The 24,454-nt window shown below is 42.9% G+C and overlaps 1 protein-coding gene across 1 annotated transcript in view; it reads right to left on the bottom strand.

The window, feature by feature from the left end:
- Positions 1-24,454, bottom strand: part of WDR27 (WD repeat domain 27) — a 453,976-nt gene that overhangs the window by 241,276 nt on the left and 188,246 nt on the right. The window contains exon 19 of the mRNA XM_040350915.1: positions 19,871-19,922. Coding sequence (XP_040206849.1) covers positions 19,871-19,922 — 52 coding nt within the window. The remainder of the gene's footprint in view (positions 1-19,870; positions 19,923-24,454) is intronic.

The following is a 24,454-nucleotide window of genomic DNA, read 5'->3' as shown; positions in this document are numbered from 1 at the left end:
GGGTGCAGAGACTAGAGGTCTGCTGACTGGTGAGAAATGTGAAGGGGCTGGAGGAGACCCTATCTCCTGATTTTAGCATAGGTGTCACTGCTGCAAAACACCACAGAGCTGAAGAGTATACACTACCTGTGATTATACAGCTTTGTTTAAAATTATTCAACCCCCATGCTGTAAAGGGTTTTAGGGAATTTAGTGTACATTTGTAACTTGTATTCAGAATGAAATCCTACAAGGACTTCTTAAAGAACCATATGCAACTAAAATGACATAAATTGGTTTTGTAATACAGTATTAAAAGTTTATTTTGTGAATTCTTCATTTACACAATTATTCAACCCCTTAAAGACTACCACTCTGAAGAACAGAGGTTAATTGAAGTGTTTTCAATCAGGTATTGAAAACAACTGTGGATGTCAGGGAGCAGCAATAAAGCTAATAAGCACCAATCAGGCAGCTTTAAAATGACTGTGATACTCAGCTCCTTCTAGACATTTACTGGTGCGGTTACAAACATGGTGAAGTCAAGAGACTGGTCCAGGAAGACAAGAGAAGAGGTGATTACTCTTCACAGGAAGGGCAATGGCTATAAGAAGATTGCAAAGATGTTAAACATACAAGAGGACACCATAGGAAGCATTATTCACAATTCAAGGCAAAGGGCACTGTTGAACGCTACCTGGTCGTGGCAGAAAGAAGATGCTGACTTCGACTGCTGTGCGCTACCTGAAGCGTAGAGTGGAGAAAAGTCCCGTTGTGACTGCTGAGGAACTGAGAAAAGATTTGTCAGATGTAGGTACTGAAGTTTCTGCTCAGACAATACGGCGCACACTGCGTAATGAAGGCCTCCATGCCAGAACTCCCAGGCGCACCCCCTTGCTGTCTTCAAAGAATAAGAAGAGTCGACTGCAGTATGCCAAAAGTCATGTGGACAAACCACAGAAGTTTTGGGATTGTGTTCTGTGGACTGATGAAACAAAATTAGAACTGTTTGGGCCCATGGATCAACGCTATGTTTGGAGGAGGAAGAACAATGTCTATGATGAAAAGAACACCTTGCCTACTGTGAAGCATGGCGGGGGGTCAATCATGCTTTGGGGCTGTTTTGCTTCTGCAGGTACAGGGAAGCTTCAGCGTGTGCAAGGTACCATGAATTCTCTTCAGTACCAGGAGATATTGGATGACAATGTGATGCAGTCCGTCACAAACCTGAGGCTTGGGAGACGTTGGACCTTTCAACAGGACAATGATCCCAAGCATACCTCCAAGTCCACTAGAGCATGGTTGCAGATTAAAGGCTGGAACATTTTGGAGTGGCCATCGCAGTCACCAGACTTAAATCCGATTGAGAACCTCTAGTGGGACTTAAAGAAAGCAGTTGCAGTGCGCAAGCTAAGAATGTGACTGAACTGGAGGCTTTTTCCCATGACGAATGGGAGAAGATACCCGTTAGATCGCTGCAAGACACTTGTGTCAAGCTATGGTTTACGTTTAAAGCTGTTATAACTGTAAAAGGATGTTGTACTAAGTACTAAGATTGAATGTCACTTGGGGGTTGAATAAAACTGATAATGATGTGAGCACAGAATAGACATCTGTGGTTATTTCATTATAAATGTTATGTTATATTTGTCTGACCTACACGTGCCTCTTTGATTTAATTGTAAGCAGGATGACTGAATGATCAAAATCAATGTCAAACTGGCCAAAACAGTCAATTTCAGTGGGGGTTGAATAATTTTGAATACAACTGTAGTTGCCATTTAGAGTCTCCACTACAGTTCTCAGATCAGCAGATGACCTTGATCAAGAGCACCAAGTTGGCTGATCAGAAACCTCCCCCCCCCAAAAGGAGTAAGAGAAGGAATAAAAATAGAGAATACATGGAAGGGAGAAGAATAATAAGAGAAAGAGCAGTAAATATGGCTAGAGAGAGGGATGGGGAAAAAATGAAAAAGAAAGAAATTAAGATGGAGAGATAAGGGAAAGAAAGGAGAACATAGAGAGAGGGAAACATCCTAAAAGGTACCAGAAGGGGTTTTAATACTGTACTAGTGGAAGAGACTCAGGCAGCACTAAATGTCTGTGGGTTAGGGGCAAATTACTTGTCTTGCCTTGGGTGCTGACAACCCCACTACGAAAATTCTACTGTTAGGGGTCCCCACAACTTGGGAAATGTTATCAAGGGGTCACAACACTATTAAGGTTGAGAACCACTGCTGACCAAGATTACCACCGCATTTGCACATGCAAGAGATCAACAGGTGCATGCTGGGTAGCCAGCATGTACGAAATCCAGGAAGAAGGACGCTGTGGCTTCAGATGCCCACACTGGAGATGACCGCGTTGTGCAGGAACTTCACCAAAGTAAGAAAACGATGCTGCACAAATAGAAAACTGTGCATAGTTTACAGCATACCTTTGTTACATTGCACGAGGCATGAGTATTCTAGGGCTATTTTTATCTTAAAAGTCATATTTTGGCCGGAACTCTGCTTTAAGACCCCTTAAATTATAATATGAAATTGCTATATTGTTGTTACCTAGGTGACTCAATATATTCTGAGGGTATGGGCTTTGCTTTGAGTAGTTTGCCTGCTCAAAGCTCCATATACCAGATTGTTAGGCTTCTATGCAAGACATTGAGGTCACTTGTTGGAAGATGAAGGGGCTTTGTGACTGTCAGTCACCTCTCTCTGCTCTGCCCCTTCAGGATTCAATGGAGCGTCAGGAGGGATCGGGAGCGTCTGGCTCTGGCTGCGGTGAGAGGCTGAGCCATTTACTGATCAAGTACCTGGGTGGATCCTGACAATATGATCAGGATCTTTCAGAGCCTGGAGCAGCTCTGTGACATTAGCCAACAGTCGGCTTATTCTAGGTCACAGGAGAGTAAAAGTAAGTGCACTTCTATGACTCAGAAGAGAAGTATGGCCAACGTTTAAAAGGTGCTCAAACTATTAATAAACGACATAACAGTTCCCATTTTATTTTAAGAATACTTTACAATGGGTAGGTGATGTATTGGGAAACTCTTTTAATGGCAGAAAAGCTTGAGATGTGATAATAAGCCATTAAAGTGGTACATGCTTATGCAGAGGGCAAGGAGTATTAAATTCAAATTTAGGGCCAGATTCTCAAAAGAGATACGACGGTGTATCTCCAGATACACCGTCGTATCTCTGTTTCTGAGCCCGGGTATCTATGCGAGTGATTCTTAGAATCATTTACGCATAGATATGGCGTAGATCCGACTGGCGTAAGTCACTTACACCGTCGGATCTTAGATGCAATTCACGCTGACCGCTAGATAGCGTTTACGATGATTTCTCATTTGTCTATGCAAATGAGCCTGATACGCCGATTCCCGAACGTTTTTGTGCCGCCTCGTCGTCGTTTACGTAGTTTCCGTAAGCGTAAAATTACCCCTGCTATATGAGGGGTACGTTTACGAAGGTCAGTCGTATGCCATGTTAAGTATGGCGTCGGGACTGCGTCGTCTTTTTCCGTCGTTTACGTCATTTTACTAAGTCGTTCGCGAATAGGGCTTTACGTAAATGACGCTCACGTCGGCTTCATTTACGTTTTCCGTCGTGAGCTGGAGCATGCGCACTGGGCTATTTTTACGGCCGGCGCATGCGCAGTTCGATCGGCACGGGGGCGCGATTAATTTAAATACAAGCCGTCCCCTTTGAATTACGCGGCCGGAGCAAGTGCTTTGAGAATACGGCACCTTGCTCCAGTAAATTGCGGCGGCGTGTGGTGTAAATGGCTTACGCTACGCTGCCGCGGATCCTACGAGAATCTGGCCCTTCGTTTTTACCAGAAAGATAAAAATAAAAATACAATGGCCAGGATTCAGATACGAGTTACGACAGCGTATCTCCGGAGTGTGCGAGGTCGTATCTATGCGCCTGATTCTTAGAATCAGTTACCCATAGATTTCCCTAAGACCTGACGGCGTAAGTCTATCACACCGTCGTATCTTAGCTGCATATTTACGCTGGCCGCTAGGTGGCGCTTCCGTAGATTTACGCAAGGAATATGCAAATTAGGTAGATACGCCGATTCAGAAACATACATCCGCCCGTCGCATTTTTTTACGTCGTTTGTGTAAGGCTTTTTCCGCGTTTAAAGTTACCCCTCATAAAGCAGAGGTAAGTAATGTTAGGTTTTGGACGTCGGAAATACACGAACAGCGTCGTATTTTACGTTGTTTTACGTAAGGCAGTTCGCGAATAGGGCTGTACGTAAGTTACGTTCACGTCGAAAGCATTGACAGTTTGCGGCGTAATTTGGAGCATGCGCACTTGTACACGTTCACGGATGGCGCATGCACCGTTCGTAAAAAACGTCAAATACGTGGGGTCACAAGTAATTTACATAAAACACGCCTACATCATCCACATTTGAATTAGGCGGGCTTACGCCGACACATTTACACTACGCCGCCGTAACCTAGGGCGCAAGTTCTTTCTGAATATGGAACTTGCGCCCTAAGTTCGGCGGTGTAATGTATCTGAGATACGTTACGCCCGCCGATAGATACGCAATTGTATCTGAACCTGGGCCAATGTGTATACTTAAAACGCTCACGCATTCATGCACAAATGTTATTTGTGTTTTGAATGAGGGGAAGCCAGAAGTTTGCACCCAATGGACAAATTAGCAAACCCCAATAGCAAGCTCAAATCTCACTAGGTAAGATGATTAAAAAGACTACAGTTGAATGATTACTAGGGGAGGTTTTAACCTTTAGAAACAGAATTCACTGATTTATTTCTAGACCGTGTTATTTCACTGTTCTGGGTTACCTCTTCGGTTCAATCCTCCTGCTAAATTTTATTGATACTCCTCACAATGAAAATAAAGTCATCTCTAATCATATCCAGTAACACTGAACATAAGTTTTAATGATGTCAATAAACCTTCCCCAGGCTTTTTCTTGGAAGAAGGTAAACCATATGCACCTTAAAAAAAATCTTATATACAGGCACACAAAAAAGAAAACAGTGCAGAGAGAAATCAGCAAGCCTGTCAGGATTTTAGAGAAGCCTGCACAAATTTAAAACAGTACTGACTTACAGAAATAGGAGAAGCCATACACAATATAACATGAGAGGTACACCTTAATTATTGGTTTCAGAATAAAGCTGGGTGGTTTTTAGGAAGGGAAACAAAATCTATGAGGGAAACAAAATCCTACATATATAGTATCCCCAGTAGAATGCATGGATCATTTAATTACTGAGCCTGCCTAAAGTTAGAGAGGAAGCAAATTATGGAAGTTGTATCTTGGAAAAAAAGACAAAGAGAGGGCAAAAGACTAGCCGCTAGTATGGTCTGCTTGCTCCCTGCAGTTTCTTTCCCACTTCTGACCTTTTATGTCATTTTATTTGTGTGTCACTGTGTGAAGGCATCTATCTTGGTAGAGACATGGCTTTACTTTCTCACGTAATCCAAATTAAACACTGTTTTGTCTAAAACTGCGGGACAGTACAGCGCCGAATGACATAATTTCCACAAAACTGCTGAAAGAATGTGCCGAGACATTGGCGCCCGTGGTCTCGCACCTCATAAACCAATCATTTAAGGAAGGCATGGTGCCGACCTCCCTAAAACAAGGCATAATAAAACCTATTTAAAAAAAAAAATCTCGACCCAAAGAACCCAAGCCACCGGCGACTTATAACAGGTCTCAGCGTTTTTTTCCAAGGTCATGGAGAAAGTTGTTGTACAACAGCTACAACAGCATTTAGACACCATAATTACTGGACCCACTACAATCGGGTTTCCGGCCAGGTCATGGCACGGAAACAGCACTTCTCAAAATATGGGATGATGCTCTTGAAGCAGCAGACGAAGGAGAATATTGTCTTCTGATACTGCTAGAAGTTAGTGTGGCGTTTGACACAGTAGATCACAAAATCGTGCTGACTCGGCTCACAGAAGTAGCCAGAGTTGCAGACTCAGATCTACCCTGGTTCTCATCATTTCTGGAAAATCGATCCCAGATAGTACTAGGACCTTTCACTTCAGAAGCGCGTACTCTGACATGTGGAGTCCCTCAAGGGTCCCCCCTGTCGCCCCATACTATTCAACATTTACCTTCGCCCACTCCTCAAAATTATCAGTAACCAGGATCTACTCTACCATTCCTACGCCGATGATACTCAGCTTTACTTTCATATAAACAACAAAAATGACCAACACCTTGGACTAGAAAAATCCCTCACTCTGATAGACAACTGGATGACGGAGAGTCACCTCAAACTCAATGGTTCAAAAACAGAACTCGTCGGCTCTATGTGGCGCCTGCGCAGTCAGCTCTACACGGCGGGCGCAGGTGCCGTATAGAGCCGACTTGCAGCATAGTGAGCGTCCTGACTCTCCTGCTCACCCCCTCAAGGGAGGGGGCGAGCACGACACTCCACACCAGGGAGAAAGCCTTGCGTTACTGTGTGGAGTTACTGACAGAAGAACAGGAAGTGAGGATTTCTCAGAAGAAATAAGGACATTTAAAAGCAAAATGAGGTAAGTGAAGGAGGACTGCACTAGGTAAAGGAAGCTATTTAGGGAAACATTTTTTTACCTTTACAACCTCTTCAACCTATTGGAAGTCACCACCTTGGCTTTAAGACAGCATACATGAGGTGTAACTAGGCTGCAAATTACAGCAAAGATATTTCTGTCCATCTGGTGAGAATAATTTTTTATTGTTCTCTGCAAATGTCATGGGCTGGGGGGGAATGTTCACAGATGGAAATAAGGCCTTAGCAGCTGATTTAATTTTTTTTTTTATTAATTTTAGCAAGAACGCTGTTTAGTATGTAATTGTAAAGTGCTGCGTAAACTGTTGGCGTATAATAATAATAATAATAATAATAATAGTATGCTTAGGCTACACATTTTTCAACAGGAAGAATGCATTTGAATGCTTGGGGATTGAAAGTCTACTGTAAATAAAAAAAGGGATTCTATTCTTTTCATAGATGACATTATTATATTATTTCAATCAACTAATTTCTCAATTACTTGTCAACAAATAGCTGCCATGAAGCTATGATTATGACATTTCATGTTACATAACCTTATCCAACAATCCGCTAGTTTATCTATTTTCATTTACATTTTTAAAAATTACTTTCCTGGATGATTACGCCTTTTTCTATTATACTATTGTATATATTATGTTAATGGAATATCTATTTCTATTATATTATTGTACATGCTCTGTTAACGGAATTTTGTTGATCATTATAAAATTCAATAAATAATTTAAACAGTAAAAAATGGAAATCTGGAACATCCATGATAAGACAAGATCAGCTTCAAATGAAGCCTAATGTTTCAAGGTTATTTTTCTCATATTTCTCAGCCAAAAGGATAAAAGGGCAATATAATAACACTGGCACATTTGGAGTTTACCTCTTTTTTTTTCGTAATCTCAAATCCCATGATGTTGTGCCTGCTTTTTAATAGCTGACCTTTCACATTTTTGACATTAAAATGGCTCCAAATAAAGCGATATGTCACAATATCTGCTTGTTTCCAAAATAATATACATGCAATCCAATGTAGTGTACTTGATTTTAAAGTGTTTGTTATCCCAGCTTTTCATACACCTGATATATGCCTGTACTTGTATGAAAGGGTATTCTGTTCTCTTTGTATTGCTTCTTTTGTGCGAAATGCCTGTTATTCCTGCCAGTCCCTCTGCTTACCTGTTAAAGACCACACTAAGCAAGGGAGCTCACTGTGGTCAGTTCTCTAGCTGTGCTGAAAACTCTGCCTGCTCTCCTCCAAGGTCAATAGAGTGGTCAATAGAGTTTTCTTTTAGTGGTATTTGATCACCTCTGTGGTATTTATTTTTAGCGCTATAAACAAAAAAATACTGATTTTTTTAGTTTCTGCTATAAAGCACACCCAATAATAATAAAAAAAAAAACATTTCTTCATCAATTTAGGCCAATACATTATTTTTTTTACATATTTTTGGTAAAGAAAACCCCAATAAGCGTATATTGATTGGTTTGCGCAAAAGGTATAGCATCTACAAACAGTTTTTTTTTTACTAGTAATGGCGGCGATCAGCGACTTATAGCGGGACTGAGATATTGCGGCAGAGAAATCAGACACCTAACTGCCAATTTTTACACTTTTTTGGGGACCAAGTGACAGTAATAAAGTGATCAGCGCTAAAAAATATGCACTGTCACTGTACTAATGGCTGGTAAGGGGTTAACATCAGGGGCAATCAAATGGTTAACTGTGTGCTTAGCTTCTGATTACTCATTGTGCGGGGGGTGCTTTGACTAGGGGAAGTCAAAGAATCCATGTTCCTGTGTTGCAGAAACACAGGATCAATACCTTCCCCTGTGATAGAATGCCAGTCTGCTCGTTTACATAGGCAGACTGCCTCTGTACTGTGTAATCGGCAAGTGCTGGCGGACATCAAATCTATGGTAACCGATGCTGGGCTCCTGCTGTGTGTTTACAGTGGGAGCGGGTCCCTGGCGGCGCATGGCCCAGGCCTGGAAGTGTCAGATCACCGTGATCTGGTACAGAGTTGCCACCCTGCTGCAGTATATGTACGGCGGGCGTTTTGCAAGTGGTTAAGTAGGCCTCAATTTAAACAGTGTTAGATGATTACAACAATACACTAATCTCTATTAGCTGGTTTTCAAAACCAAATCATCATCATGTTATAGAACCTTAAAGAAGGTCCATCCATTTTCCACAGCATTCATTTCCCCAAGAGCCAAATTACATATAGTACTGTGTCCCATCGTTTTAGGTGTCCTGTAATGCTGCTTTGCTAGTAAGCTCCTGAATAGTGGGCAAACAAAGGAGCCCACAACATGGATTGTGACCGCCACATTTTGTAATAAAGTTTTGATATATAAAAAAGATTAAATTAAAAAAAAAAGTGGGCTAGTCACAGGGCTTTTGAGCAGGAATAATTTGCTGGCAGTTATATAAGCCACCTGTGTGACAGAATTCTTCACAGTTGCCCCTGAAGCAGTTTAGGCTTGGAGCTCCGCTTTATTGTGTCGCTTTAGCAGTGGCAGGGGCATGAAGTCTTTGGTGCGCAGAGTCCTTGAAAGGGCTGAAGCGGAGAGCGGTAATGAATGGCTCCAGCGCAGTTTGGCTATTACAGGGGAAGACCCTTCTCAGGTTACAGTGTCAGCAAAGCAGCTGTCCTCTGTGAGCGGGTCTCCTCAAAGCGCCTCCACAGCTACTCAGCACTCTCCGGCTCGTAGCCTACAGAGAAGCTTACCACCGGAGAGACAATTAACGAATACAGCGGCGGTGAGTAGTGAGAAGTCCCGCTCCACAGGGGAATCAGCAGAGCAAGTACCTGTGTCTCCCAGAGCGAGCCGGCGTGTCAAGAGGAACAAGCGGGCTCTGTCTCCATCTCCCACCCGCAGCAGAGGAGGCAGGGGCCGGGGTCTTCACCCCCCCTTGTCTCTCATTAACACTCCTGGCAGAATTGACTTGTCACCGCCCAGACCAGCTGATACGCTTGCTGCCTCTCATAGCTCTAACCTGGCGCTGTCCAGGGAATCACTGTCTACTGGTTCTGCTAGGAACCTTCCCAGGCAAATTCCTCAGGTCATTCCTACAGCATCATTAGCATCCAGGCCGTCCAGGCTGGATGCTGTGAGGGCCACTATGTCTCCTTCCTCCCACACAGGTCCAGATGTCAGTAAGTCATCACTGCATAGGAGTTCACATCCAGTCCTATGTAGTCCTACTGGTACCTAACCAGATGGGTGAGTCATCTCAGAATGTGTTAATAAATCAATTACTTCTGTCATTGAATACATTAACGAAAATGTATCTAATTTTCATTCAACATCAGCCACCTACTACCCAGCAAATGTCTGGTCAGGTATCCTGTTATTACTGATGCTGTTAATACATGTATTCCCTCTTGTACCTCTGCTTCTGTCTCTGAGACATGTTTTAAGGAGTGCTTCCTTGTGAAATGTCTCCTTTAGGGTTTCATTTGGCGTTAGCTATCAAAGAAAAAATATTGAAGGGCGAATTTGTTGATTATCCTTATTACCTATTGTTAAAGATTTCCTCAAATTAGATAAGAAATCTGAGGATGGTACTGATGACAGACCACCGTCCTGTTTCTAGATAATTTTTTAACTGGTTGCAGACTTTCTGCATATTTTCTTCAGTTATGGGTGAGAAGCATCCAGAAAAATGCACAGGGCTTTTTCAGCACCTGGAACATATTCTGGAAGCATATAAAAGCTTTGGAGTATGGGTTGGTTTAGTTACGATGAGTCCTTCCGCAAAAAAATCGCTATCTATCCTAATCTTAAATGGGAAAATAAGGACGTGGGGTTATGGTTAAATCTTATCACCCCTCAGAAAACCGTTTTTTGCTAGACCTTGACCTCAGCCAGCTGTGAACTCAAATGCTTCAGCTTCAGTTTATAAAGAGGGACGTGTTATGCATTTTTATGAAACGCAATGCAACGGTTTTAATTCATGTCGTTACCGACATGAATGTTCCTTCTTTTTCGGCACTCACCCAGTGTCGAAATGTTATAAAAGACAGTCCAACAGTCAATTTCAAAGGGATCAATCAAAAAGCCTGCACGCCAGTGAGGGCTGTTCACAATGCATCCCTGGCTAATATTGTACCCCCACAAGGAGAAAACACAGCTACTAATTAATGGTTTTTCCACAGGTTTTGAACTTCCTATTTTTGAAGGCTTAGCTTGTCAATTATCAAAAAATTTAAAATCAGTTTTTCTCCATCCATGCTGATGTAGTAAGGGAGAAATTGATGAAAGAAATTTCAGCTAATAGAATTGCTGGCCCATTTATCTCTCCGCCATTTGAGAACTTTCAAGTCTCTCCTTTAGGTTTAGTTCCCAAAAAAGAACCTAATACTTATCGTCTTATGCACCATCTCTCCTTCCCGGTAGGCAATTCCCTTAATGACCAGATTGACCCATCATCTGCCACAGTGAAATACGCACCTTTGATGATGCAATTCAAATTATAATAACTTTTGGACATGGTGCTTTATTGGCTAAAGTGGATATTCAATCAGCCTTTAGATTATTGCCCAAAGCTCCAGCATCCTACAATTCCCTAGGTTTTTGTTTTGACGGTTATTTTTTCTACGAGAAATGCCTCCCAATGGGTTGTTCGTTGTCATGTTATTATTTCAAAATTTTTGCTTCCTTTATTCAGTGGGTGATTACGGTGGAATCTGGTCATTCTGGATAATTCATTATTTAGAGGACTTCCTCTTCATTGGCCCACCGGACTCTTCTGCTGTTTTTTCTTGTGTCGGATTAGTTCGGAATTCCTCTGGCACTTGAAAAGACTTTGTTACCATCTCCAATGATTGAATTTTTGGGTATAAAAATTGATACATTATTATTTAAATTTGAGCTTCCTGATTTGAAAATTTGCAGGCTCCAATCGATGATTGCCTTTTTTTTTGCGCCGCAAGAAGATTTTACTCAAAGAACTTCAATTCTTTTTAGGTCTCCTGGCCTTTGTGACCCGCATCATGCCAATGGGCAGGATTTTTTACAGACGGTTATCATTGGCTATGTCTGGTTTTAAATCCACCTTTTCCCATATTAGACTGTCCAGCGACCTTAACCACTTCCGACGGCCGTACGACTTTGTACGGCCGCAGGGTGGCTCTACATCTCTGGGAGGCCGTGTTTGTACGGCCGCAGGGTGGCTCTACATCTCTGGGAGGCGCGCGTCCGGCGGAGGCGCGCACGCGCTCGCCGCAACGCTGAGATGCCGATGCGAGTGCCTGGCAGTCGCGATGTCCGCCAGGGACTCGCGATCGGCGGCTACAGGGACAAGACGTGGAGCTCTGTGTGTAAACACAGAGCTCCACGTCCTGTCAGGGGAGAGAGGAGACGAATCTGTGTCCCTTGTACATAGGGACACAGCATCGGTCACCTCCCCCAGTCACCCGCCTTCCCCCACAGTTAGTAACACAATTCAGGGTACACATTAACCCCTTCCTCACCCCCTAGTGTTAACCCCTTCAATGCCAGTCACATTTATACAGTAATTAGTGCATATTTATTGCACTGATCGCTGTATAAATGTGAATGGCGCCAAAAATGTGTCAAAAGTGTCCGATGTCTCCGCCATAATGTCGCAGTCACGAAAAAAAATGCTGATCGCCGCCATTGTAGTAAAAAAAAATAATAAAAAATAATAATTCTGTCCCCTATTTTGTAAGCGCAATAACTTTTGCGCAAACCAGACGCTTCTTGCGATTTTTTTTTTTTTTTTTTAACAAAAATATGTAGAATAATACGTATCGCCTAGACTGAGAAAAAATAATTTTTTTAAAAAAAATTGGGCAATTTATTATAGTAACAAGTAAAACATATTGTTTTTTTTTCAAAATTGTCGCTCTATTTTTGTTTATAGCGCAAAAAATAAAAACCGCAGAGGTGATCAAATACCACCAAAATAAAGCTCTATTTGTGGGGGAAAAAGAACGTCAATTTTGTTTGGGAGCCACGTCGCATGACCGCGCAATTGTCAGTTAAAGCGACGCAGTGCCGGAAGCTGAAATTTCACCTGGTCAGGAAGGGGTATATGTGCCCAGTAAGGAAGTGGTTAAAGATGATTTTTTAGTATGGTTTGTATTTTTGGATTTTAATGGCAGATCCTTCTTTCAGGACGATTTTGTATTCGCAGCTGACTTGGAAGTTATCTACGGATGCTGCCGGCTCTCTGGGCTTCTCGTCTATTTTTCGTTCTCATTGGTGTGTGGGTTCATGGCCACCCCTTTGGATTTCCAACTGGTCTATTAAGAACATTGTCTTGTTGGAACTCTTTCCAGTTGTAGTTTCTCTTGAAATTTGGGGTAGCCATTTTGCAAACAAGAGGATCATTATTAATACTGATAATAAGGGTGTATTATTTGCTTTGATCTGCCTTTCATCAAAATCCATGGCAGTGATAAAATTGTTACGTTATCTAGCCTTTTTATGTTAAAATTGGACTATGGCGCAATATGTCCCAGGTAAGCTCAATGTCATCGCTGATGCCTTATCTTGATTCCAGATGACCCGTTTCAGACAGCTACTGCCTCAGGCAGATCTGGTTGGGTACCGTTGCCCGAGTCATCTTTGGCATCTGATTTGAATGAAGTATTCTTGGCCATTAAAAATTCAATCGCTCCAAAAACATGGACTGAGTACTCAGTTGCATGGAAAAGATGGCTATCCTTTCATGCTGAGTTAGGTTCCCCTGGTTTACCTCCTACTGAGAGCTCATACTTAGCTTTCTTTGCTCTTTAATGCATTTGAATTTTTCTTTTAACCATATCAATAAAATCTTAGATGGAGTTTCCTTTTTCTTAAAACTTCACAACTTCCCGGCTTGTAATATTTATTTTTTGGTTAGGCAGCCTTTAAAAGGCTTGAAGAAGGCAAACTTGGTTCCGGATGCTTGCAGGCCTATTACTTTGCACATCCTATCTGGGCTGTGTTTGGCTACTATGTTTGTTTGCATTTCGGATTACGAAGCTTTATTATTTAAGTTGCTTTTATTTTAATGTTTTTTGCAGCATTTCGTGTTTCTGAAATGCTACCAAACAAACAAAGTTTGGAAGGTTTACTTCTCAAAAATACCTTTCTGTCAGACCAATGTTAGGGCACCAATTTCTGATTCATCTGGATTCTTCTCCTATGACAAAATTTCAATTCAGTGCAGTCCTGAAGCGGTGTTTTTCTCATCTTGGTCTCTTTATTTTAAAATTTTTCTCCCATTCTTTCAGGATTGGAGCCACCACAGAAGCTGCTAGATTGGGAAGATTGCAGTCTAGCAGATTTAAGAGTTGATAGAAGACCTCCACCGCAGCTTCAGTGTGAACATCAGAGCAGAGCACACCACACCACTGTGCTAATAATCTGCTTACCAGATGGTAAAGGCAACAGGCAACATGCAATGCAGAGGGTTAATGGGAAACCGATATTCCAAACTTGATGGATCGATCACCATAACATCAAGAAATTCCAAGACTCAGACAATGGATGGATATATTGTGCAATCATCATATGGAATTAACCAATGAAAAGAAGGAAAGCAACAATAGTGAAGCCCGTAAGGTAAAACATACGAGAATTTATTGTAGTCTACTTACAGGAGTACAAAGATCATCATGACATAAAAAATCAGCTCTCAGCGTGCTTGCATCGGCCAGCCTGACATGTTTCATCAGAGGTTGGATATTCACACTGAGTCGGGGGGTGCGCTGAAGGTTTAGCGCTTCTATTTTTAGCGGCGCTATACGTCGGAATTGCGGCGGTATTCGGCTGCGAGCAGTGCGGTTTTAACCCTCGCTAGTGGCCGAAAAAGGGTTAATACCGCCGGCAATGCGCCTCTGCAGAGGCGCATTGCAGGCGATATTATCGCGGTGTCCCATTGCTTTCAACGGGAAGGAGCGGTAAACACACCGCTCCTCTCACCACTCCAAAGATGCTGCTGGCAGGACTTTTGGAGCCATTCCACCAGCGCATCGCTTCAGTGAGACTACTGGGCAGGAGCTATTTTTAGCGATAAACCACCTGAAAAACTCCTCAGGCCCCGTACACACGAGAGGATCTATCCGCTGGTATTTATCCACGGATCAGTTCCAGCGGATAGATCCTGTGGTGTGTACGGCCCAGTGGATATTTATCCGCGGATATTTTTCGGCCCGATTGATTTCCAGCGGATAAAAATTTCTTAGCATGCTAAGAAATCTATCCGCTGGAATCCTGTCCAGCGGATTGATCCGGTGGTCTGTACAGACTCACCGGATCAATCCGTCCGATCCCCTCCCTCGCATGCGTCGTAATGATTCGACGCATGCGTGGGAAGTCTTTACCTTCCAGCGTCGCGCACGTCGCCGCGTCATCATCGCGGCGACGGCGCGACACGTCACCGCGGATGGATTCCGCGCGGATTTCGATCTGATGGTTAGTACAACCATCAGATCAAAATCCGCCAGAGGATTTATCCGCGGGAACGGTCCGGAGGACCGTTTCCAGCGGATAATCCTCTTGTGTGTACTAGGCCTCAGTGTGAAAGGGGTCTTATTGTATCCAAAATTTTAAATGAAAGTTTTTTTTTAAAAGAAATTCTTTTATCTGATTGATTAAACAATGGTTGAATAGAGACAACAGGTTTGAAACATCACTGAAATGTATTTAAGATTTAATGTAGGGTGACCAGACATCCCCGCTTTCTGGGGACAGCCCCCCGGATTAAGGTCACTGTCCTCGGACCAAGTCTGTCCCTGTTTTTTTCCTCGGATTGGATTTGAACAGGGGCTGGGGCAATGTCAAAGACAGTCAGTGCAAGAATTAAATTTTAAATCTTTTGATCACCTTTGCGACAATTTTGAAAAAAAAGCAATTTTTTCTTACTTTCCGCTATAATAAATATCCCCAAAAAATATGTAAATAAAAAATGTTTTCCTCAGTTTAGGCCGATATGTATTCTTCTACATATTATTGGTAAAAAAAATTACAATAAGCATATATTGATTGGTTTGCGCAAAAGTTAAAGCGTCTACAAAATAGGGGATAGATTAATGGCATTTTTATTAGTATTTTTTTTACTAGTAATAGTGGCGATCTGCGATTTTTTATCGGGACTGTGACATTATGGCGGGCACATCGGACGCTTGACACTATTTTGGGACCATTGTCCTAGGGAGTTATTCTAACTGGGGGGGGATGGGCTAAAATGACATGACAGATCACTGCTCCCGATGACAGGGAGCAGTAGATCCCTGCCATGTCACTAGGCAGAACAGGGAAATGCCTTGTTTACATAGCCCGCCACGTCGGCAAGTGGTTAAAGACCACCCACCACATATATACTGTGGCAGGGCGGCTCTATTGCGTGAAACAATGTACCTGTAGGAGGAGGAGCTGGTGCGTGTGTCCGGCGGACCTGATGTCCACCGGCCATCTGCGATCATGGTACAGAGAAGCTGAACGGCAAACCCCGTTCTGACAGGGGACAACATGGAGATCTGCTGTTCCTAATGATCAGGAACAGCGATCTCTGTGTTGCTCTTATCAGCACTTTTCCCCACACAGTAAGAAAACACACTGGGGGAACACATTTAACCCTTTGTTTGCCCTGATTAACCCTTTCCTGCCAGTGTCATTTATACAGTGATCAGTGCATTTTTTTGTAGAACTGATCGCTGTATTGGTGTCACTGGTCCCCAAAAAGTGTCACTTAGGGTCAGATTTGTCCGCTGCAATGTTGCAGTCCCGCTAAAAATCGATAATCACGCCATTATTAAAAGTTCATAAATCTATCCCGTAGTTTGTAGTCGCTATAACTTTTGTGCAAACCAATCAATATGGGCCAGATTCACGTAGAGCGGGCGCAGCGTAACGTAACCGGTTTATGTTACACCGCCGCAAGTTTTCCGATTTAGTGCCCGATCCACAAAGCACTTACCTGGAAATTTGCGGCGGTGTATCGTAAACAGGTCCGGCGCAAGGCGGCCCAATTTAAATGGGGCGGGTACCATTTAAATTAGGCGCGCTCCCGCGCCGGACGTACTGCGCATGCTCCCGTCGCAAATCTCCCGACGTTTTGTGAATCGTGACGTGAAAAAAAGACTTACGCCGGGAAAATTTAAAAATGTTAAAAAAAATCAAAAGCGACGCGGGAAAGACAGGCATACTTTAACATGGTGGAGTACTTTTACACCATGTTAAAGGTGCCCTATCTTTGCGACGGAAATCTAACACTTGCGACGCCGTAACGACGGGAAAAATCTTCGTGGATCGCCGTAACTCCTAATTTGCATACCCGACGCTGGTTTACGACGCAAACTCCCCCCAGCGGCGGCTGCGGTACTGCATCCTAAGATCCGACAGTGTAAAACAATTACACCTGTCGGATCTTAGGGATATCTATGCGTAACTGATTCTATGAATCAGTCGCATAGATACTCTGAGAGATACGACGGAGTATCTGAGATACTCCGTCGTATCTCCTTTGTGAATCTGGCCCTATGTGCTTATTGGGATTTTTTTTATAAAAATATGTTGCAGAATACAAATTGGCCTAAATTGATGAAGAAATTAATTAAAATAAAAAAAATTGGAGGGGGGATATGTACTATAGAAGAAAGTAAAAAATATATATTTTTTTTCAAAGCTGGCGGCCTTTTTTTGTATATGGCTCAAAAAATAAAAACCGCCGAGGTGATCAAATACCACAAAAAGAAATCTCTAGTTGTAGGAAAAATAGGACATAAATTTTATTTGTGTACAGCATCACGCAAATTGTCAGTTAAAGTAACGCAGTGCCGTATTGCGAAAAAATGGCCTGGTCATTGGGGGGGTAAATCCTTTCGGGGCTAAAGTGGTTAAACAAACTGATAAAATTATATACATTATGCTCACACTTTCACATATATATTTAAGTAAGTGGAAAGAATGTAATTCTTTGTTTAAACAATTATCTGTACTAGCGTAAAAATAAATACAACTTAATTGTATTCATCTCCTGCCCTCTAGTGGAAAACAAGAAGACTGAGGCTCTTTTTTTGTAATCCATCCAGAAGAATGCTTTTCTTGTTGGATGCCTGAACAAAGCCATATCAATTAAGAGGAACAGCAACAGAGTACATTCATAGCGTGGAGACCTTTAAGAATACACAGATACTGAAAGCATATGGGCTTCAATACGTGAAGGACCAATTTGGACAGCAAATATTTACAGAAGAAATGGAAACTTTTGTGTCAGCTTCAAGTAGCTTTGTTGAAGCCTTTAACCACTTGCCTACTGTCCACTTTCACCCCTTTCCTGACCAGGCCCATTTTCAGCACTGTCGCACCTTGAATGACAATTGCACGGTCATAAAACCCAAATGAAATGTTTATCATTTTTTTTAGACAAATAGAGCTTACTTTTGGTGGTATTTAATCACCGCTGGCGATTAAAAAAAAAACATTTTCTTTGTTTCATTTATAGAATTTTGCAAATAAATTATATTTATTCTTCACTGATGTGCACTGATGAGGCTGCACTGATGGGCACTGGTAAGACTGTACTGATGGGCATTGATGAGGCTGCACTGATAAGCACTAATAAGGCTGCATTGATGAGGTGGCACTGATGGGCACTCATAAGCTGCACTGATGAGACTTCACTGATGGGCAATGATATGCTGCACTGATGGGGTTGCACGGATAATCAGGGCACTGATTATCAGTGTAAATCAGTGTAAACCAGCATAGCTGGTTACTGGCTCTCCTTGCCTCACGCTGTTACAGCACTTAGGAAAGGAAATGCCGATAACCGGCAATTGTTTACAAATTTGTGATTGGCCCGTTACCTTCATATGCAATCATCTGTGTCTGTAGGACACAATGATCACAGAGCATGCCGAATGCTCACCGAAAGGGCATGCAGGGGGGGCAGGGTTCTGGGAGAATGTCAACAGATGCCCTCCTAGAACTGGATGACTGCGCTGTAGCCGTCTTTCAGCTATAGCACAGTCGACAAGTCCTAAATGTAAACCTCCGTTTTGGGATGGGAATCTTGATGGGCGTGCTGACTGTCAGATGCTAGTAGGCTGCAGCAGGCTTTTAACAAATGTTAAGCAGTGCAGAAGTGTGACTGTCAGTGTTCCCATTAAAGTGGTTGTTAAGCCACTGTCATAATTTTATATAATCCTGTTTGTTCCCTAATGCTGTGTGCCCCTGTCTATGTGTTTTATAAAACAAATGTTGTGTATATCTAATTTCAGAGCGCTGCTCGGCACTCACGTGACCAGCCAGCTCTCCCCACTCCCGATCTGACAGGTAGAGCAAGAGAGGCTGAAAATCCCCCGCTGATGACAGTCTGGAGGAGAGAGAAGAAAGCCGGATGGTCACGTGAGTGCCAAGGAGGCGCTCTTAGACAGGGCACACAGCATTAGGGAAACAAACAGGATTATATAAAGTTATGACAGTTATTTCAGCAGCAGGAGGGGGGCAGGCCCTTACACAGAACTGACAGGCAGGAAGGGAAGGGTGGAGGAGGGCATAGAAGACACATGAGAGCAGAGAGCAGAGCTGCGGATGACGGAGACATGTAAACTGACCACGGTGTCAGGGCTCAGCAGCCATGATAAACCATGGTCAGTTTACAGGCAGAGGGCAGAGCCAGGCAAGATCATCCAGGTATTGCAGGTGATACGGGAGGCCAAATTACACAGCACTGTGCTGTATAACATACTTTGAAGGAACAGAATCCTTTTTTTTTTATTAGGGTAACGCTTAAAAATCTGTGTTCATTCTTCCAAAACTTGAACTGAGGGTGCTTTGAAGATTTCAATAAAAGCCGTTTGAAGCTAGCTGAAAGCAAAACGTAGACAATAACTTTCATGTAGCCAATAATATACTCTGAGGTGCAAGCTTTCAAATTTTGTTCTCTTCTTCAAGGCTCCAGCAACATAGAAACATATAAAAGTGACAGCAGAAAAAGACTGAGTAGTCCATCGAGTCTGCCCATTTTATTAATTTATTCTTTTTTTCATTAACCTTGTTGTCTAACTATAGATCTCCTCTCGGGATCCACCACTCCCCTTGGTGCTAGCTGCAAGCTTCTGATATGACAGAATGCTGAGTGCTGATGGGCCACTGGTTGGTCACCAGGGACTTAGCTCATTCTAAACTCTCTTTGGATGTAAGATATGTTTTCAGAGACAAAAATTTGGGAAATATACTGAATGGATAAGATGTGCATAAATCTAGGTAGAAATCCACATGGTCCTATAGAAACAAAAAATATCCATCACAGATTATCATACACTGTAAATATAATAAATATATAAATAAAACAAAATGGCTACCTGTAAAAACTGCTGGTTCTTCTTTTAATGTGGAACTGAATACAACAGAGATCTATCAGATAATCGCATGCAAGTTTAATTCCATCGCCTATGCAAGACAAAAATAATTTTATATGAATAATCGTGGCCCACTGTAATACTGAAGTCTGTTGATAATAAAAATGTACAATCGCTATAGCTGTTCCCAAGTAATTTTACACATTAAGACATCTAGACATTTATCATCCACATATTTTTCATGGTATATTGTACCCTTTGTTCAAGCACCAATAAGAATGTCAGTTCCAATTCTTCTTCCTAGGAAATTTCAGCAGCTCTATTCCAAGTGCAATCAGAATGTACTCTTGTGGCTGCATGGATAAGATTACATTTTACGGAGCATTTTGGGACAAGGGACTGGTATGTTTGCAGGCCATATGGGTATACTTTACAACATGGCTATGAAAAAAACAAAAGGAAGGGGTAATTGAAACATATTGATACATTCAGCACTCAGCTAGTGAAGACAATGTGAACATCGTGTAACGTTACACTTTCACTATCCTCAGATAAACTCTGCCTTCCAGACAAAATTTTGGTTGGAATCACGCTATTCAGTAAATCTGAATTAGGCAAATTAGCAGTTTACGAAACAGTGGTTACCTAATTGAACATCTGTGGTGTACAAGCTAAAAAATAAAGTGAAAGGCAAGGAAGCAGGGCCTAATAGGAAAAGGCGCAATCAAAAAGTGTTAGTAGTGGCAGGGCGATAGTAATAGATAAAAACGCTAACATACTAAATATTTGGCTTTAAAAATGCCTACGATGGCTTGAAATTGTAGAACTCGGAAAAACCTAAAAACATTTAAATCCATGTTTGCAGCCACAGTTTATGTTTATAAAAAGTTAAGATGTGATTTTTCACTAATATGACTTAGGTTCTGATTTGATTCTTGCTAAAGGGCTAATTGGCCATAATCATACTACAGGAAATAAACTTGCTTCTGTTTAGACTTTTGGAAAGATTTTATTTTCCACGATCAAGAAAAAGGCCAAAGGTGTCTGACACATCAAAAAAGGCCCTGTGTTTAGGATAAAAGCATTTTGAGTGAAAACAGGCTAAATGCCCAAATGTATGTAATCATACATTCATAATAAGGGGAAAATCCTCAGACTGACAGCCAGTACAGGTAGAAGGGTCTATGAATGGACAGGTTCAATACAGGACCTTCAGTTCAACATATCAAAAACAAGAAATAATACATATACGAATGAGTTTTTGTGTAGTTCTTATTTAAAAAAAACATTCATTCACATCATGGAAACCAATCAGCTTAAAAAAAAAAAAAAAAAATTCTGTCAATGCTTAATTGAACAAACTGAAGTTAGAAACTGTGGGCCAGATTCTCGTAGAATGGCGTATCTTTGTGGCGGCGTAACGTATCCGATTTACGTTATGCCGCCGCAACTTACACGGGCAAGTGCTGTTTTCTCAAAGCACTTGCTCCGTAAGTTGCGGCAGCGTAGCGTAAATTGGCCGGCGTAAGCCCGCCTAATTCAAATGTGGAAGGGGGGGCGTGTTTTATGTTAAACTACTGTGACCCGACGTGATTGACGTTTTTCACGAACGGCGCATGCGCCGTCCGTGGAAATCTCCCAGTGTGCATTGCTCCAAATACGCCGCAAGGACGTATTGGTTTTGACGTGGACGGAAATTACGTCCAGCCCCATTCACGGACGAGTTACGCAAACGTAACTTTTTTAAATTTCGACGTGGGAACGACGGCCATACTTAACATTGGCTGCGCCTCATATAGCAGGGGCAACTATACGCTGGGAAAAGCCCAACGCAAACATCGTAACTTTACTGCGTCGGCCGCGCGTACGTTTGGGAATTCGCGTATCTAGCTAATTTGCATACTCGACGCGGAATTTGACGGAAGCGACACCTAGCGGTAAAAAAAAATGCAGTTTAGATCAGACGGCGTAAGAGACTTACGCCTGTCGGATCTAATGGATATCTATGCGTAACTGATTCTAAGAATCAGGCGCATAGATTCGACGGCTCAGATTAGGACTTACAACGGCATACATGGCGCTGCGCCGTCGTAAGTCCTCTGAGAATCCGGGCCTGTGTGGCTACCATGCATGGCTGCACCAGATTTTGCACTCTCTGGTTTTAGTAAATCAATCCCCATGTGTATTTTCTCTCTCCATTCAAAGAAATTCTAGAAGAATTCTGAACAAATATTTCTCGAATGTATATTTTATATTTTAGGACAAAAAAAAAAGCATAAAAATTGAAATATAATATATTGTATATGAATTGCTTTCAGCAACGAGTTCATCACAGTTGGCAAAAAAAAATCCCTGCACTACAGCATTGCAGTGCAATTTTGAAAGACATTGTTGACACAGAATGCAACATGTATACTTTAAGGCCGCATACACACGGTCGGACAAAACCGATGAGAATGGACTGAGGTTCAGTTTCATTGGTCCAAACCGACCGTGTGTATAGCCCATCGGTCTATTGTCCTTCGGTCCCAAAATTTTAAAACATGCTTTAAAATCGACCGATCGCGTGTGGGCTAAAACGACGTTAAAAACCCCGCGCATGCTCAGAAGCAAGTTATGAGATGGGAGCGCTCGTTCTGGTAAAACTACCGTTCATAATGGAGTAAGCACATTCATCACGCTGTAACAGACAGAAAAGCGCGAATCGTCTTTTAGTAACACGGAATCAGCTAAAGCAGCCACAAGGGTGGCGTCATCCGCATGGAACTTCCCTTTATAGTGCCGTCGTACGTGTTGTACGTCACCCGCGCTTTGCTAGAGCATTTTTTAAAAACGATGGTGTGTGGGTAACGTCATTTTAATGATGAAGTTGGAAAAACTTCGTTTTTTCTACATGCCGAAAAACACAGTTTTTTTTTCATGCCGAAAAATGATCGTGTGTACGCGGCATTACTCCCAGGACTCCTCTCCTCCTGCACTTCCACTGTAAACTATTAGTCCTCCTGTCCCATCATCTTCACTTTATACAAGGAATCACTCTGAATAATCTCAGATGCTGGCGGAACTGGCTGACTTGTTAATAGGCCAGGGGCCTGCAGTACCCCCTCCTTGCTGCCTAGTTGATTAGCAGCTTGAATTACTGATCCCAGCTAGCCTGACTTGCAAATCCTGCATCCGCAGGCCACATTGATTTGACAAAAATTGCCACAGTCTCTCCTCTGTGTCCCTTGGACACAGCCAATCACAGATCGCCGTGAACATATAAGATCATCTCTCATTGCCGGCTCTCCTCCTCACACAGAGACAGCGTGTGAGGAGGGAGAGCGATCTGTGAGTTACCAGTGATATTACAGTGACATTACAGTGCCCAGCGATAATACAGTGCCATCATAGTGCCCATACAGTGCCATCACAGTGCCCATACAGTGCCCATAGGGATCTGTGTCCACCTGTGCCAGTCTGTGCCCACCTGTGCTAATCTGCACCCACCTGTGCCAATCTGCACCCACCTGTGCCAATCTGTGCCCACCTGTGCCAGTCTAGGACCACCTGTGCCAGTCTGGGACCACCTATGCTGTCAGTGATCTGTGCAGTGCCCACCTGTGCCACCTCATCAGTGCCCACCTGTGCCAATCAGTGCCCACCTGTGCCAATCAGTGCCCACCTGTGCCGCCTCATCAGTGCACATCTGTGCAATTAGTCAGTGCCCATCTGTGCCACCAATCAGTGCCCATCTGTGCCGCTTCATCAGTGCCCATCTGTGCCGCCTCATCAGTGCACATCTGTTCCGCCTCATCAGTGCCACCTCAGTGCCCACCTGTGCCAATCAGTGCCCATCTGTGCTGCCTCATCAGTGCACAGCTGTGCAATTAGTCAGTGCACATCTGTGCCGCCTCATCAGTGCACATCTGTGCCGCCTCATCAGTGCCCATCTACTCCACCTCATCAGTGCCAATCTGCTCTACCTCATCAGTGCCCATCTGCTCCACCTCATCAGTGCCCATCAGTGAAGGCTTAGCACACACCTGTGTAGTCGCATCACCACCAGCAACCATGTCAAAAAGACAATCTTTCAGATTCTATTTCCAATTCCGACTCAGAATCGCATGTCAATTATGAGCCAGTCTTCAGTAGTGGAAGGAGAAGCCAACATTCCCCCTTTCACTGCCCAGCCAGGAGTCCAGGTGGACACAGAGGCCCAGATTCTGAAAGGGCTTACGACGGCGCAACGCCATGTGCGCCGTCATAAGTCCTAATCTGGGCCGTCGTATCTATGCGACTGATTCTTAGAATCAGTTACGCATAGATAACCATTAGATCCGACAGGCGTAAGGCTCTTACGCTGTCGGATCTTAAATGCAATTTTTTTTCGCCGCTAGGTGTCGCCGATGTCGTTTTCCCGATCGAGTATGCAAATTAGCAAAATACGCGAATTCCCGAACGTACGCCGACCGACGCAGTGAAGTTACAACGTTTACGTAAGATTTGCGACGCGGTAAAGTTGCCCCTGGGTATATGAGGCGCAGTCAATGTTAAGTATGGCCGTCGTACCCGCGTCGAAATTTGAAAATTTACGATGTTTGCGTA

Source organism: Rana temporaria, chromosome 4, assembly GCF_905171775.1.
Source record: "Rana temporaria chromosome 4, aRanTem1.1, whole genome shotgun sequence".
In the NCBI taxonomy this organism is placed as follows: domain Eukaryota; kingdom Metazoa; phylum Chordata; class Amphibia; order Anura; family Ranidae; genus Rana; species Rana temporaria.
This window is presented reverse-complemented; position numbering and strand designations above follow the sequence as displayed.